The sequence below is a fragment of the Cydia strobilella genome, chromosome 11, assembly GCF_947568885.1.
Source record: "Cydia strobilella chromosome 11, ilCydStro3.1, whole genome shotgun sequence".
Taxonomy (NCBI): domain Eukaryota; kingdom Metazoa; phylum Arthropoda; class Insecta; order Lepidoptera; family Tortricidae; genus Cydia; species Cydia strobilella.
In genome coordinates, this window is record NC_086051.1 from 15,600,188 (window position 1) to 15,618,619 (window position 18,432).

At 40.8% G+C, this 18,432-nt stretch overlaps 1 protein-coding gene across 1 annotated transcript in view; it reads left to right on the forward strand.

The window, feature by feature from the left end:
* Nucleotides 1-17,738, forward strand: part of LOC134745695 (serine/threonine-protein kinase SMG1) — a gene marked incomplete at its 5' end in the record, with an annotated part of 210,880 nt that extends 193,142 nt beyond the window's left edge. The window contains 10 exons of the mRNA XM_063679812.1: nt 3,627-3,835; nt 10,370-11,696; nt 12,871-13,086; nt 13,835-14,007; nt 14,218-14,345; nt 14,796-15,010; nt 15,749-15,873; nt 16,436-16,643; nt 17,439-17,537; nt 17,685-17,738. Of these exons, the coding sequence (XP_063535882.1) occupies nt 3,627-3,835; nt 10,370-11,696; nt 12,871-13,086; nt 13,835-14,007; nt 14,218-14,345; nt 14,796-15,010; nt 15,749-15,873; nt 16,436-16,643; nt 17,439-17,537; nt 17,685-17,738 (2,754 nt within the window). The remainder of the gene's footprint in view (nt 1-3,626; nt 3,836-10,369; nt 11,697-12,870; nt 13,087-13,834; nt 14,008-14,217; nt 14,346-14,795; nt 15,011-15,748; nt 15,874-16,435; nt 16,644-17,438; nt 17,538-17,684) is intronic.
* Between the last annotated feature and the right edge of the window lie 694 nt (nt 17,739-18,432).

Consider the following 18,432-nt stretch of genomic DNA (forward strand, 5'->3'; position numbering starts at 1 on the left):
TTACCGTAATTACCTCCATACTACACTATAGTTGGTCTAAACGCCGGACGGAGAACCAACACTATCAACAGGCCAATTCGAACGTCAGTCAGTGTTGACATCAGAATGATATCTGATATCTGTTGTACGTCTGGGTCATGAATGCCATCAGTTAGATGTCATTTTGATGTATGTGTATCGAATTGGCATGCAAGTCGAGCCAGTGCTTAAGTTTTGTAATCTGCCCTACTTCAAGTTGCCTACTAGGGCTAAGGATAAGTACTAAGTTCTTTGCGCTTTTTCTAATGTGAGAATAAAAATCTTATACCGTTAAACGAGCAATTCTTGTCTTCTTCTTCTTCTTCTTCTTCTTTCTCCTGGCTATGTTCGCATATCACTTGGGGTCAGCCCTCCTCGTACGTTACGTCGTACGCAATTCTTGTATATATATATAGCAAATAGCAAATATATGTATATATATATATATATATATATTTCGGGATCTCGGAAACGGCTCTTACGATTTAGATGAAATTTGCTATATGGGGCTTTTCTAGGGGGCAAAATCGATCTAGCTAAGTCTTATCTCTGAGAAAACACGCATTTTTGAGTTTTTATATGTTTTACGAGCGAAGCTCGGTCTTGATGTGAGCAGTAATACAAAAATCTAAATGCGTTTGTCATAAAATGATGTTATAGTAAATAGAATAGAATAGAAATAATTTATTCGTTAGCACACACAAATATAAAATTATACAAAACACATACAAAATGTAACACGTATGAAAATACAGTTGTAAAGGATAAGGCGTCCAAATGTAATTATGGCCAATCATCATTCGCTTGCCCTTGTCCCATTCACTTGGGGTCGGCGCAGCATGTCTTTTTCTTCCATACATCTCTGTCACCCGTCATCTCATCATTCACTTGCGTTAGTTTCATATCATCTTTCACACAGTCCATCCACCTTTTCCTCGGTTTTCCTCTCCTCGTACTTCCCTCCACATTCATTCTTAATACCTTTCTTGTCACATGACTTTCATCCCTCCGCATCACATGCCCGTACCATGCTTATTATTAATTATGGCCAATAACGACGTAAAAAAATATATCGAATTATATTTACATGTATTTGGTGGTGAAATACCAAAATATTGTAATATTTTTAATGTTGTTTTATGGCCCTTTTATATTACCCTTGTGGTCAATGCAGAAATTTAATAAAAACTACTTATTTTTTCATAAAGAAGCATTTTGAAGAAGTTTAACTAGGATTTATATAACATCTTGAGAACTTTAAAGTAAGATATAAAACAACGTTCTTTAAAACTTGATGAAAATGCTCTCGTATAAATTATATTTAACTCCAGAAATGTCAGCCATACCACTGATAATATACTTTACTATTAATCTAGCTCAACACAATACCATTGTGTTACTTTTAAGCAAACTGCGATATCAATGTTGCGATCGATTGAAAAATTTGGATTGGCAAAACTATATACCGTAAGGAACCCTAAATTCACCGTGGTGCCTAACTTCACCTAAATAAATATTAAAATACCAAGAAATAGATATCTATCTATTGAATTCACAATAAATAGAGCTGCGTAAATGTAGTTTTAAGTAAAAAAATCTAAAATACCTAACCTAACATCGCCACCCGTCCCCAACTTCGCCTAATTTTTATTATGAAAATTATAATAAAACTTTTTAAACTGTTACCTAATGCCCCTGCTCCTGTCTCTCATTTGCACAACTGTTCCACTGCTGAATAACGGATATGTTCATCAAATTTTTACGTTGCTTACGTCCCTATAGACATGGAAAGTATGATGCCGCAGCACACATAGGTACGTGCCATACGTGGTCTATTAGCTAATGCGAAACTGACCCGGTTCCGATCGCGGAATATGCTGATGGGCTGCATCATATCTTGTATTCTATTTCGTACGTTACGGAAAATTCTGTTATTGAATTCTTTTGACGGAGCTCGGAGTTTCAATCTTGGATTAGTTCGTGTTTTGATGTTCTGTAATATATTATGTACAATCGCCCTCGAGTAGGACAATTGTATTTGGAGAAAAATTTAACAATCTACTGCCAGTGAAAGCGAATCAATCAAAAGCCAACTCACCCCGTGTCTGCATGTCGAACAGCTGGTCGGTACCGACACTCTCCAACGGCGAGCTGATGCTGTAGTGGCTGCGACGAGGGTTTTGAGCACACAAATCGACAGTTTTAACACATTTTGGGTTTATCACGACGAACGAGCTCGCGCATACGGGAATGAGCAGCCATCGAATCCATCTACCTTCAACTGGCTTTTTATAAACGTCAAAAATATTCGAAAAACTACCCTACCTACTGTCGCTAATCAAAGTATTCCATTTTACGATATATAGAATGACATTTCTCAAAAAAATTACAAATAAAACAAACTAGATATGGTGTCCGGAACCATCACATTATGTGTAAGTAGATACACGAAAGTAAAAGTATTACATACTGCATTTATCGAGGACTAAAGGGGCCCACTGACTATCAGTCCGCCGGCGATATCGGCCTGTCAGTTGTTCGGAACTGTCAAATTTTTGTTCTACCTGACAGGCCGATATCGTCCGGTGGACTGATAGTCAGTGGGCCCTTTAGTATTTAACTTGCTGCTTGTGACGTAGTTTTACATTCTGTTAGTAAAAATACCTTTGTTAAATACCTCTATTGGGGTTATAATAGAAAATAAAAACTGTTTTATTGAAGAATAAAGTAGCATTAAAAACATAATTTAAGATATCTCGCTTTAGAATTTATGGTGATCTGAGAGAAAGTGTTGTACCTAAATCAAAACATTAACAGATAATATTGTCTTCGGTTACCGCGATAGTTACTCATGAAATAAAACTATGAAAACGGATTATATCGCGTATATTGAATTTATAATACATCCCTTAAACAGATAAATAAAAAATATTTAGTGAAATCACTGTTACGTCAAAAATATTTAAGATCGCACTCTTCTAGGATATTTAACCGGTACCTACATTTTGCAACCCAGCTGTAGAATGCTGGTGCCAATTTTAAAATAATAGCACTGCAAAATCTCAGGGTTACCTTGAATTTATCGTTGTCTTTGGTTTGGCGCTTAGGAAAGCTCTTATTGCTTTGTAAGAATTCTCTAATACCTATTGTAATTTGCGTGTAAGGGATTTTTAACTGAATTAATGTTTAATTTTAAATACATATTTTGAATGCTCCATCCACCATTCAAATCTAAATAACACCACGCTGTAGCATTGTTAAAACATGGTTCCTTTCCAATCTTATCCAACAAACTCTTGCAACTTTTACCTCCTTATGCTAAACCTCTTTTTTAAGAAGTCCGATGTTGTTAAAGTGAAACATGTTTACAACAACTATCGTCGAATTTAAACTATCGTGAGACATACTAACATTAAGCTAATTTTACGGTTAAACTCACGTGTTTTTTAGTTGTCGCTCGACATGTTTCGGAGAGCCATTCCTAGATAATGGCCATTATCAAGCACTGACAGTGCATGAGTGAGTAGCGGTCACGACGGGCGGGCGTCTAACAACTATCATGTAAAATTGTGTTCAAAACATTAATTCTAACATTAATTCTTCCACAGGGTATATTCCGTCTCGCCTGCGAGCACGTACTACGAACCATGCGCCGTGGACGCGAGACCCTCCTAACCCTACTTGAAGCCTTTGTCTACGATCCCCTGGTGGAGTGGGGCGGCGCGAAGAAGCGCAGAGGAGAGAGGGATCTTCGAGCTGCCGTCGCCATGTTGGCTGTACGGGCACACGAACTGAAACAACAGTTTGCAGACGTCACGTGAGTAAATCCCCCTTTTTTCGATCTGTCTTCTGTTGCAGAGGACGTACTAACCTGTTTACGTCCTCTGCACCATGTGCCATGGACTGCAGTCTGTCTGAACGTACATTGATTTAACAGTTATATCGGAATTGAATAGAGTAAGTAGGTCGTATTTCTCTACGTGACAGCGTGATAATGACAGTGTCTGTCTTTTCAATCGCGTGTCGTGTTGTTAAAAAACCGGCCAAGTGCGAGTCGGACTCGCGGTCCAAGGGTTCCGTACATTACACAATTTGAACAATGTATTTTTTATGTGAAATGTAAGTGAAATGTCTTTTAAAACCCCGTCAGGGTCGAATCAAAAACTAAGTAATTAAGTCCGACTCACGCTTGACTACACATTTCTAATAGGTTTTCCTGTGATCTATAGGTAAAGAACTATTTTGTGTATTTTTTTCAAAATTTTAGACCCAGTAGTTTCGGAGATATTGGGGGGGGGATGGTCTTTTTTTGTATATTTTCTTGAATAACTTCTAAACTGTTCACCCTAAAATTATAAAAAAATATATTTGAGTTTCTCACAATGAGCTCTTTCATTTGATATGTTACACGATATAGTTTGAAAAACTTTTTTTTTTCTCATTTACCCCAAAAGTGGTCCCCATGTTTAATTTTTATTTGTTTACTTCATATGTCCATCTTTGGGTCACAAACTTACATATGTATACCAAATTTCAATGTAATTGGTTCAGTAGTTTCGGAGAAAATAGGCTGTGACAGACGGACAGACAGACGCACGAGTGATCCTATAAGGGTTCCGTTTTTTTTATTTCACGTGGACGAAGCCAACTATACCAACGCTGGCCAACCATATTGCTGGGGTAAATTGGTCAATCGCGCAAGCAGTTTGTCTAAAAAAACATTTTCTCAGATTATCGGACTGACTTTGCAAGTGACGGGCAACAACCGACCCTTGCACTTTTTACAAGTTTTTAAATTGTTGTTACGCGTTCTGATGGCCGGTCCTGGTTCAAGTAGAAACAGCTGAGTCGCTTAATTTGCCAGTAGCATAGCACAAACCCGCACGATACAAGCATTGAACAAACATACGATAAATCGTTGTTTATTTTGCGCCAGTTACACATTCATATACTCAAATAGCGGCATGGATTAGATAGATCAGGTTACCTTTACACCTTTACTGGCACTTTCGTCTCGATTGATAAAATGTAAATCTTCTGTTTAGCACTTAGGTAACAACGTTGCTAACAAGAATGCAAGCTGTTTTTATTCAAATCGCGTAGCTAAATAATGGATGCACATTATGTGCAGTATAGGTTACATGGAGCTAATTTTGCAAGCCCGAGGCGTATACACCGTAAAGTTGCTATCGTATCGGCACAGCTGCCAGAGTTGCCAGGTCTAAGTATCTTAGGTACGTGCATCGTAAAGAAAGCTCCTTAGTCAGTGCCCTAAGTTAAATGCGCCAAAGTGAATTATAAACTTTCATTCCAAGCGCAAACAAATATTCATTCCAAGTTCATGCAGCGATTGACATTTTACTCTAAAGATATCGGCGAGAATAAATTAGTGTCCCCAAGACCAAGTGCCCATAAGACAATTGTGCAACATTTTAATTTGGTTATGTATTGTATAGGTACTGTTACTAAGTTACTTCTTGTGCATCTATTCATCTCTTGTGGCATTTTTCATTAAAAAATGTTGACATTTTGTTGCTTTCTAAATTGCTTCATACTCAATATACATTTGCCTAAAGATTCAAAATATTTATCAGTACGGTTTTTACTCACTATTATTTTTAGTCGCTTTTGGCCTGAGGATGGATTCCCAAAGAATCCGAAACATGTCGCCAAAAGCGAGTAAAAATAATAGTGAGTAAAAACCGTACTGATAAATATTTTGAAATATGTCTCACGATAGTTTAAGTGCGATTATTGCCTAAAGATTCGTTATCCGAAGAGAGTGAAAATTCGTTAACCGTATTACTCATACTCATACTCATTTATTTATAATAATATTTCATATTACACGTCATAATTGGATTTACATAATATAATCAATTCATTCAAATAATCATTAATTAAATTAAAGTAAAATAATACAATATAAAAATAATCAACACATTTCAAATTTCCAATAATTAATAAAAATACAAAATATAAAATTAAATTAAGATTAAATCATTATTATTATATTCTGACATGTCATAAAAGGCTTTTGTGGTCAACCATTTTTTTAACTGATTATAGAATGTCAGGTCATTTTCAATATTTTTAAAACTATCAGGTAGTTTATTGTAGATACCCGGCCCTGCATTAGTTATCGTTTTGGAGGATTTCGCAAGTCGGCAACATGTCGAGTCCAACTTATTTTTGTGTTTTTGTGTGATACGTGAACTTTTAAATGTCTTTATTGGAAATAGGTGTATGTTCATTCTAATATATTTAATTATGTAAAATAGGTATTGTGATGTGAGTGTCATTATGTTACTATCTATGAAGAGTTGTCTAGCGGGGGTTCCGTGTGGGGCATATGATATAATGCGTACTGCACGTTTTTGTAAAATGAATACACGCTGCCATTCCGCTGCGGTGCCCCAGAATTCTAGACCATAGCACATTACCGAATGGAACAGCGAGAAGTAGCTAGCCCTTAGCTGCCGGTAAGGCAAGATACGCGCTAACCTGCTCAATGCGAAACAGGCACCAGATAATTTGCCACACACCACATCAATATGCGCATTCCATTTCAAGGCCGCGTCCAACGTCACGCCCAGAAACTTAGTGCTATGTACCTGAGGAAGGACGGCGCCATCTACGTTAACACTTAGTGGGCGCGGGGGCCTACCCCCTAGGCTTATGTGCATCACTTGGGTTTTGTGTAGATTTAAAACTAGACCATTTGCAGAAAACCATCCCTGTAGCCTAAATATCTCCGAGGCTATAATGTTCTCCAGAGACGGAATTGTATTGGCTGTTATAATATCACAGGCATCGTCAGCAAATATATACATTTCACCATTTACGATTTTAGGTAAAAAAAAACGAAGACGAAAACGGTCCATCGAAGTATTGCAAATCTAATTTTCACCGAAACCACAGAATAAGTAATAGTATTATCATACAGAACGACCACGCACCGCCCCGCCCCGACTCGAATTACCTCGCCCCGCGACAGCAGATTGACGGCCGTTTGCCGGCCGCTCAGTACTATTTTTAAGCAATTTGCTCACACAATGACGCATGCTGCATGTACAGACGTGCCGTTCACACATAGAAACGCAAGTGATTTTTGATGTATAGCGTGTCCGCCCTCTGCCGAAACAGTAGTTATTCCCCAAGCAATGCACACTGGTTTTATACATACGTTGCATAAGCTGCTTGTCTAAATTTCGATGCATCAGCTGTTGACTGTACTCGCCCAGTGCGCCATAAGGCTGGTGTCTTCTCAACGGCGATTAGTGAGTAGCGTAAGGGCGAGGTTTTCTTAACGAGCGAAAGTTTTCACTTATGGGCTCACTGTTCATATACCTGTACTAGCTTTTGCCCGCGGCTTCGCCCGCGTGATTTAAGAATCTATGTCGTTTTGTATAATGTATAGGGTGCGGGGGAGGCAGGAGATATATACGCGTATTTGTCATTATACGTTTGCTGTACGAAGCGAGACTGCCTGCAAACTTCATGCAGCGTCGCTTGGTACAGTTTTGTGATATGTCGCGAATTTATTGTTTATTTTTATTTTCGACGTAAGTGGCATGATGGTATAAGCTACACGTAAGTGTACAGAAAGCTATACAGTACAAGTGCTGCTCTACGTGAACAGTAGGCGTTAGAGAAGAGGTAGTCCTTGCTGTCTGTGTGATCAGAGCGAAATGTTTATAAAGCTTAATAATTAGTAACTCGCGCAAATTAACATCTTGGTACAAGTACGTTTCTTGCGCAAGAAAATAGCCGATCGCTACTCGCTTTATCGCCGCCTGTCAGGCAACAGCCTGACGCAGTGGTGCAGCGGTTTGAGAGTCAAGGTCGCGCCCCACATTTGACACGTGCCTGGCGCCTCATTCGAATTTTAAAATTCGCAACTTGTTTTAATTTTAGCTTTACATTAACTCCCAGTTTATCTCGCGCGCTCCAATATATGGGTCACACGTTTATTGTATGCTTAGCGTCTTTCCTGTAGACATCGCAAAGTTAAGAGAATCAAAAGCTAATTTTTACGCTGCACCCTTAGGCGGGATACATATTTTCAGTACTTTAGACGCAAATAAGAAAAACTTGAACCCGGGTCGTTAACTTTTATTGTATTGCCCACAAAAGTGACCTTTTTCTGAAATGCGTTTTGTCCCATATAACTACCTATAACTATACGAAGAATATGTGTTGGCTCTCTCTCCATTATATACCTATCAAGTTGAGAACATTCGAATGCGGCTGTTGTCCGTAATGTGCGTTGCTGGAGTTTAGTGTTGACATTAAATTAAGCTGTGGCCGGGAGTGCAAATAAATGAGGCAAAAGTGACAATGTTACGTGACAGATTATGTATAGCTTTTGGCTGCGGCTTCGCTTGGCATGTGCAATGTGCATCTTTCAATTGACATGATAATAATGATTTAGTGGTGATGAGATATATGTACTCTCTTTAATAGGGCCCTATTAGGGTTCCTTACCCAAAGGATAAAATCGGGACCCTATTACTAAGACTCCGCTGTCTGTCTGTCTGTCACCAGGCTGTATCTCATGAACCGTGATAGCTAGACAGTTGAAATTTCCACAGATGATGTATTTCTGTTGCCGCTATAACAACAAATACTAAAAACAGAATAAAATAAATATTTAAGTGGGGCTCTCATACAACAAACGTGATTTCTTTGTAATGGTACGGAACCCTTAGTGCGCGAGTCCGACTCGCACTTGGGCGGTTTTTTTAAATACGTACCTAACTCCCGTGAAACTCATGTCAGTTCTTAAGACAAAAGTTTATCGGAATGTGTTGCACCAACAAGGAGCTTACTTGCTACGGCGTAGCACCCACGGTGCGGCGTGCTTGGTGTAAAATGGCCAATTCGAACTGCACTGACATCAAACCGATATTAGAATGACATTGGAATCATATCAGTTAGCTGTCTTGTCCTTAAAAGTATTAGTGCGAGCGAGACGCCCGCGCGGATGACAGTTAACTGATATGATTCTATCATTCTAATATCCGTTTGATGTCAGGTCACGTTCGAATTGGCCTGGTATTTAAACTTTAAAAAATTACGATTTGATATTACTCTTAGTGCATTCCACTCGCACATAATGCGGGACTTCTAAGAAATGTTTAGTATTAAAATTTTTCAGTATCTATGAAATCATTATAAACTGAAATAGATTTCATATATTAAAGAAAAAGTGACGAAGCCCTCCAGTGGTGAAGGCCGGATTCGAATTCGAACCGGCGTCTTTAGCAATCCGGGGTGGTCTAGGGGTTCAAGGCGTTAGCCCGGATTGCTAAAGACGCCGGTTCGAATCCGGCCTTCACCACTGGAGGGCTTCGTCACTTTTTCTTTAATATATGACATCTATTACAGTTTATAATTTATATATAGTAGTGTGACTACTTAAAAAACACAAGTCAAAAATATTTAATAAAATAATTTGATTTGTTCCCAAAGTTGTGTTGAGTTGTGTATTAAACTTTAGTTTCACAGTTACTCAACAAGTCCCCATGTGGTGAATGTATCCTAATGTTATAAAATTTATAACATTAGGGTACATTCACGGTGTTTGACGGTACGCAGTATGGAATTTAAGAAGTGGTTTGAATATTCGTTCGTATATCGTTTCTAAACAACGATAATTCTGTACTCACTGTACCTAGCAATGTTACTGTCGCAATAAATACAAACAACTCCCGTTTATGGTCGCGATAACCGGCCGAGTGTGAGCCGCAGGAGATAACACAATAACAAATGCTACCGATTCACTTGTGCCAGGTTGCCCGACGAATATCGCCTCTTGTGCTGGTTTAGATAAAAGTGGAAAGCTATGACTGTTTAAAACTTGCCTTTTGACCTAAAAGGTTTTCTGTCCTATTGAACTTATGAAGGTTGTGCTTTACATCAAACTACTAGCAACAATACAGTAACTCCTTGTTGAAAACAAACCTGAACTCAATAACTGATACACACAATGAACGAGACTACACGTGAAGAGAGGTTAAACTACAGCCGGTCTCGTGTTTCATAACAAAATCCATTAAAATATCGTTTAACAATAATTATGTACCTCAATCAAACTTCCCAATTCATAATTTTCATTATTTTCCGGAGTAAAAGCTTCACTTCCAAATATTGGTTTTGCTGTAAAGCTAGGAATCAAACAATAGGTTATTTCTATTTAAAGGTCAGAGCTCGGCGCATAAAGCCGACACGTAGTTGTGTTAGAATTATTAATCACGACTGTTCCGCTGAAAGCCACTTTGATTACACGCCCTATATGCATTATTAAGTGGCCCTGTCATCACATATTCACGGTCCGATGTTGTTTCAGGGAGCAGTTCCTGGCTGTGCTGCCAGACGTCCAAGCGAGCGCCGACCAGTGGCTCCAGGAAACCGAAGAACTCAAGTCCATTGAGACCAGACTCCATGACTGCCACCAGCAGATGGCGCTGGTCAAAGAGATAGAAGCGTACGGACCGAATCTAAGCAGCCATCCTTTGTATGCTATCTCGCAGAAATACTCCTCCTACAAAAAGGCAAAGAACGCTGTCGAGGACTCTATGAAAGCCCTCGTAAAGATACTCAACGATTTTGACACTCAAATAGAAAGCTTCGCAGCGGCCAACGAAGCTATCAACGGTCCCAAATTGGTTACATGGGTGCAAGAATTTTCAGGCCCAAGCGAAGATGATGAAAAACCGATATTCGACCACATCAAAGAGTTCCTCGCAAATGCTGGACAGAGCTCAATGATCACTCAATGCGAACAAGCGGAGAACGAACTCAATCAGAGCATGCAAGAGACTATTGTCCTCGTCAGATCCTGCTTAGAGCTCCTTTCACAATATGTTGCGGTGTCTCAATACTACCCGCAAACCCACACCGAGTACCATCGCGTTGTGATGTTCCGCAAATGGCTGGCCGAAGCTTTAGAGAGCAAATCACCTGAAGTGTGCCGTGAAGTCTCCAGCCAAGTTACGGCTCTAGTCAATGCTGACAACGCAAACAATACGGAACAGATAGTTGCGTACAACTTCCAACTACAAACTATTACTGCTGAAGCCAACGTGAATTTGAACAAGGCAATTGAAAGACTACAAATACATGGAGGTCCAGATGCGGTGGCAATTGCTCAAGCGGCATACATTGAAGCGAAAACAAATATTAGCTCCTGGGTGCGTTCTGAAGAGAGGGCTGGGGCAGCGTTGGAAAGCGTTGTCATAGGAATGCTATGCAACTTGAACAGACGATACCTGATCTTAGAGAACAGCGCACAAAGCGCGGGCGACTGTTTAGTAGACTTGACGTCCAGAGAAGGAGAATGGTTCTTAGACGACATGAGTGCTTTATCAATGCAAGCTGTTGAACTACTATCCCTGCTACCTTTACAATCAGCTTCGGCTGAAGACTCGGCCATGCCTGTAGCAGTGGAATGCGTTCGCAATGCCAACTTACTCTTATCTGACCTGGTCCAGTTGAACTACAACTATAGCACCATAATTCTGCCGGAAGCCATGAAGAAGCTTCACCAGGAAGACCCATCGACGATAATGATGATCAGTGAGCTGAATGCGGTGATAATGAATACTCCGATGCCGTTGAATGAGCTGCTCACTCAGTTGGAGATGAACTTCAGATATTTACTAATGGATATGGAGGTAAGGGAATTTAACAGAGATACTTATGTGTAAAATCATATTCTGCTTTTTCTTTTTCAAAGCAGAATCACTGGCGTTCATTCAAGTTTTTTATATCCATCTTACAAGGTGACAAACCTGCGTTTATCTACTTGATATTTAGGTATTAACTTACAATACTGCGTATATTTTTGATACCTTCAATGGCGACGTATTAAAAAGTGATACTAATTTTATCACGTGGATAACGCCATCTATCATACGCCTACATATTATTATTGCGACACAAAAAGTATCATGCAATAAATAAGAAATAAATTGATCTAATCTAAATAATCTAATCTCAAGTGTCCAAAGTATATATGAAAAGTCTAAAAATAACTGTAACGGTGTTCCTAATATCCGATAGTGACCCGCATCTTAGAATTCAAAGGCTGAACTCTAAACTCCCAAGTTATCGACGTCGCCCGCATTCCAATTTGCTACTCGACAACTTCGCCGAGATTGAATCGAAAACTTTCGCTATAACATTCTGCATCGTATATTTTAAGATAATCCGACACGTGAATGCTGTCGTGATTTTCAGGCTTCGTAGTTTATTGTGCCTATCTACCTACCTACCTAATTGACCTACTAATAAGTAGGTCGATGAAATTACTAAACTGTAAGGCAGGTGGTATTAAGAAATTTCGAACTACTGAGTTAATACCAATTTTAGCATCTTATCTGGCCCAGTTAAATTTAAATATTTCACCTCGGAATGAGAGATAATAAGCTGGAAACTCGTATACACCTTCGTTATGATGTATTAAAGGTTCTCTTAAAAATCTACGCACAGATCGTGTGCGCGTCAGAAGTTATTCAAGGTCAAATGTCATACAAATCGGTTTTTCGCGGATATTAAAATTTCTATAGCTCCGATGTTATTTACATGTAGTACAGAGTTGTAGAGCATAAAATTTGCGACAATTAGGTACTTTGTGCATTATCAGAATGGAAATTGTACAACAAATCCATTTAAAAACCAAAAGTTTAATTGCTTATCGTAATAAAATAGAAACAACGTACTTAGAAAGTACAGTGATCTAGAGCAGAAACGTATCATTTTCTGCACACTTCAGAGCAACAACGACCCACTTTCAGAGCAACAACGACCCACTTTCAGAGCATGAGAAATGAAAACGTTGTTTTTCAGTGCCCCGCAGGCGCCCAACTACTAGCCGCCGAGCTCCGCGCCCGCTACGAAGCCCTGCTGTCCGGCGACTCCCCGGGCCGCATGGTGCTGATGGGCCTCAACGGGCTGTTCGCGGCGCTGGAGATGCGCGCCAGGGAGCTGGCCGAGCCGCTGGCCCAGCCCGTGCCTCCCGCCTGGAGGAAGATCGACCACGTCAGCGACGCCATGCATATGTCGGTGAGTCTCTCATGTCACATGTAGCTCAAGTATTGACTGATGACTTCATGCTATAAAGTCCCGGCTCTATTGCCTATATCTACACAGTATTAAAAATGCAGACGAGTGAACTGACCTGCATGTAGTACGATCGGCTATGTTAACGACCAAGCGGCATATTTATGTCGATAAGTTACTCTTTCGCACTTAAACTATCGTGAGACATATTTCAAAATATTTATCAGTACGGTTTTTACTCACTATTATTTAAGAATCCGAAACATGTCGCCAAAAGCGACTAAAAATAATAGTGAGTAAAAACCGTACTGATAAATATTTTGAAGTTACTCTTTAGTGATGTCTTAAGAATTCTTGCTGTTGTGAAGCTTGCTCCGCGATGCAACGCTATTTTTGGTCCTACGGGACTCTTCGTAGCAGTAAAATACGAAAGAGAGAACTAACCCGTATAGTAAGATGCAGTCTAATTCAGGATGATCTTTCTCGACTTTATTTGAGGACGCTGCTAAACTGGTATGTTTAGCAGCGTCCTCAAATAAAGTCGAGAAAGATCATTTGTATTTTACAAATTGTGTTTTTTTGCCATCACAATCGTAGATTACACGGCCTATTGAGGTATCTGAGCGAAGGCACCGACCTTCCCAAGAGTACCGATAGATTTCTCAAAAGAATCAGAGCAGAATAGGTACGTTATAGCGTACCTAACTAATTAAAGAATGTCATTCATGAGCTAAATCTTTTTTCTTTTCAGGCCGCCCTCCAAAGCCCGGCGCTGCGCTCCGTTCTCGAAGACTTGTTCCTCGTCCGTCGCGTCCAGGCCGTCGGCGAAGCCCTAGCGCTGTGCGCGCAGACCGCGGCCGCGTTCAGGGGCTCCGGCCCCCTGGCCGTATACGATGACACGGCGCTCTGTAAACCTGTCAAACGGTGAGTCCCTGGTCCGTTATGTTCAGGTCGCCCTCCAAAGCGTGGCGCTCCGCTCCGTCCTCGAACGCTCCTTCCGCAACGCACTTCATGGTTTTTCTACTCTGGAATACTCCTAAGGAGTTTGCGCTGTAAGTCGCGGTGAAGAAGAGAAGAGAGAGGATTTTGTGATAATTTTGACGCATCGCTAAGTGTAATTTTTCCTCATTTTAGATTTACCGCCGAATACGTGTCCCGCTGCGTGTTAGGCGTGCACTCGAAGGCGCTAGCCTCAGTGTTATGCTTACTGCTGAGAAGGCAGCGTCTAGACCTCGCAGCTGAGGTGGAACAGAAAGAAATTGGTATGATGTTGTTTTATATTGTACTCAAAGTACATATTTGCGAGACAGTTAGTGAAAGTCATTGCTTTATACGATAGTTGCTATATGCAGCACTAGTCGAACCTGCATCGTTCCTTAGCTTCGTTTGAAATGTAGATAATATATAGTAAGTTAAGTAATTAATTGTATCTAACATAGTTTTAAGTCCCTGATTATACATGTTCGACTTACCTGTTACGAATGTCTGTGGTCCGAAATAAATGATATTTATTTTTATTTTTTTATTTTATACGGTATTTGAAAGAATCATCTCTATAAAAAAGTTAGTTTTTGGATACATAAAAGAGCCGGTGCGGTTTTCCAAATCTTATAATCATAGAGGATGCTGTGTGGGTTTTTGTCTGTAGTTTTAATACTGTGGTTTTAAATGAGGTGAACGTTTCTCTAGCATGCAATCATTAATTTGTTTAGGAGCATCATGGAGCGTGTCCCTGGAGTCGCTCTGCGAGAAGGTGGTCGCCACGTCCCCGCTGACGGAGCGCGCTCGCGTGCTGGCGGCGCGCGTGGCGGGCGCGCTGGTCGCGCAGCTCCGCGCGCAGCACGCCGCGGCGGCGCGCGCCCGCGCCGGCAGCGCGCAGCACGCCGCCAGGTCCAGGCTCGCCGCGCACGCGCAGCTACACGCTGAGGTATTGTACACCTTACAGGCGTCTGGAGGGTAGACTGTGCAAATTATGACGTTTCAATAACACTTGCACAGTTTAGGCTATCAAAATCGCTGCCAACTTAGTTTGGTCTAACTCTATCTGTCGATAATATTGTCTTCGGTTACCGCGATAGTTACTCATGAAATAAAACTATGAAAACGGATTATATCGTCGGATTATATAATCCGTTTTCATAGTTTTATTTCTATCTGTCAAGTTCTTAAGAAGATAGTGGACGGCCGCTCCTCTATACAAACGTAGTCCCCATTTTCCTCCCAGTGCCTACAAAGTGTATTATTAAATATGTGACACAAAACGTAACATAATGTGATGTTTATGAATTATGATGTCACTGTAAATTTTGTATTAATTTGTGAAGAGCCTGAGGCCTATTTCCAGAATAAGCTTTTGAATAACTACTGTTCTTTTTCCAAAATATTAACGAAATGTGTAATTTAATTATGTAAATCTAATATTAATATTTATAAACCTTGGCATGCATTGTATCTAGCCTGACATGTAAACTTAGTATGTATGTGTGTGTGTTTTTTTTTCTTTAATATAGACATCTATTACAGTTTATAATTTATATATAGTAGTATGACTACTTAAAAAACACAATTCAAAATATTTTATAAAATAGTTTGATCTGTTTCCAAAACTTGTTCTGACATGTAAAATTTTATTTTATCAATTAAGTATTGAAATTTAAATTTTCAGGTATTGGGTTCAAATCAAGAGGCTCCGGTGCTAGCCCGCCGCGCCAGAGACTTGGCCGCGGCCACCGAGCGGCTGTCGGCCGCCGCCGCTAAGGCACAGGGGCTACTGACGGCCGCCCATCAAAGGTACTATTTAAATATGGGTAAATTTATTGAATAGGGTGAGGTATAAAAAAAAATAGTTAAGAAAATAAATTATAGCTAATAATTATAACTTGTTAATTTTTTTTTTTTTATTTATTTATATATTCTACTTTACAACTTAATTACTAAACATTTATATTCTCGCCAAACTGTTACGTTTGATGGCGAGATGCGCTCAGTTTTTATACACTTAACCTATTAAACTAGTTTTATAATTTAAACTATCAGTTTCATTAGCCATAATATACTTATACAAACTATTGTTCAAAAACAAATAAAAAAAAAATTAAAATGGCAAACAATGTAAACAAATATGTCAGTATGCGTTTCCATTTGACATATACCCTAAAAAATTTACGCGGGTGATTTTCACTGAAATATTAATAATTAACAAATTTGTTTGTTTACATTATTTCCCACTATCTAATTAGGTCCAACTTATAATCGTGATAAATTGAGAAGATGTTCTTTTAATCTAGTTTTTAACATGGATTTGCTTAATTTAGGACTTCAACTTGGACTTAGGATTTGATATATGTTTCAGAGTGAAATGGGGTGCCGGCGCCAACCCGGCCCTGCAGGCGCCGCTGGCCTTGCTGGAGGCGGCGTGGGGCGCGCGCTCGTCGCGCACGCGCCGCCTCGCCGCCGCCGCGCGCGCGCTCGCACGCCACGCGCGCGCCGCCGCCAACATGCGCGCCGACCGCGCCAAGACCGCCAAGACTGCGAGGCAGGCGTTGGCACACTGGGAGAAGGTTAGTCGGTTTACAACATTCTAGAAACATCTACAGTCCCCCCTCGAGGCCGGCCGGGATACCCGCTCCGTCGGCGTCCGTCGTTTCGTCGCCGTACTGAGCACGCCAGAACTGCGCGACAGGCGACACTGGTCTTAAGAAAATTCCTCAAAACCACCTAGGCCCTTTGATTTAATCCGAAAGCAACCTATATATACAAATCGTTGACTATCCCAGACGCGCGAACGACGCTTTGACACCTAAAGCCTTGAACCTTTACATCTAAAGAAAGACCTTGCCCCCTTATGTGTGTTCTTCTGCTTGTACGATGGATTATGCTCTAAAAGATAGATTGTCATAGTGCCAATCGCATTCTACCACCGCACCGTTCACCATCATCGAGGCGTTTACCCCCACACCCAGGAGCCTTACCGGTCTGGCTTGCTTGCGCGGCCAACGTGGTAAAAAAAAGCAAAAAAAAAACTACCGATCGTTCCCTCGATGCTGAACATCACGACAATGTGTCTTTCTCTTGAATACCTCAGTCCAAATTTCTCTATACAGTTATACTACCTATACATGATTATAAATATGTGGTATTTTCTAAAAAAGGGACCTTATTGTCTATGGCGCTTACACCATTATAAACGATGCTCCGATATAAATACAATGCCGCGCGACGTTGTGCGGCGTAAGCGCCATCGACAATAAGGTCCCTTTTCATAGAAAATGCCCCATATATTAATTAATAAATGAAAATGAAAAAAAAAATAAGGTAAAACAGTTATTTGTAATTAAAATGTAATTTGTCTACAGGCTTGCACGCTGTCACAAAAGTACTCCTTGAAAGTGACGGATGCACAACACGCACTCATGGAAATGCTTCACCCTGAAGGCAACATTGATCAACATTGGGTACGTAATACATTATTATTTACCTAATAACTTAATAAATTATACACCTAAACCTTCCTAAAAATCAGTTTTCAACTATGTAGTTATTAGTTATCAAATTCAACTTTAACGTTTTGTTTCCTTTCATTGAAGCTAAAACCGTTACAGACCCAGCAGTACTTGGAAGATCTTGATATTTCTGCTGGGTTACAGCAATCGTAATTATCAATGTTTTGATGGGATCTTCTTTAAATAAGTTTTTAGTTTGTTGATCGTCAGTCACTGTTTCTATCCCAAGTAGAATATTTAAGATAAAGTAAAGTTGGTATTCTCTACAGGTGGAGAGCGTAAACTCGCTCTTGGTGGACATGATCTCCTCCCTGACCCGAGACGCGGCCTCGCTCACGCAGCGTACCAAAACGTCAGCGGAACTACTGTCAGCGGCGGCGGCCCGCCTCGCCGCCGCCGCGGCCGCGCGCGGTGCGCTGGCGCAGGACATCAGGCCGCCGCTGCAGGCCCTGCAACACGTCAACGACGTGAGTGCAGATATGTTGTCACCAAAGATAGATATAACTCCGTAATAGATGGAGCGGAACTACTGTCAGCGGCGGCGGCCCGCCTCGCCGCCGCCGCGGCCGCGCGCGGTGCGCTGGCGCAGGACATCAGGCCGCCGCTGCAGGCCCTGCAACACGTCAACGACGTGAGTGCAGATATGTTGTCACCAAAGATAGATATAACTCCGTAATAGATGGAGCGGAACTACTGTCAGCGGCGGCGGCCCGCCTCGCCGCCGCCGCGGCCGCGCGCGGTGCGCTGGCGCAGGACATCAGGCCGCCGCTGCAGGCCCTGCAACACGTCAACGACGTGAGTGCAGATATGTTGTCACCAAAGATAGATATAACTCCGTAATAGATGG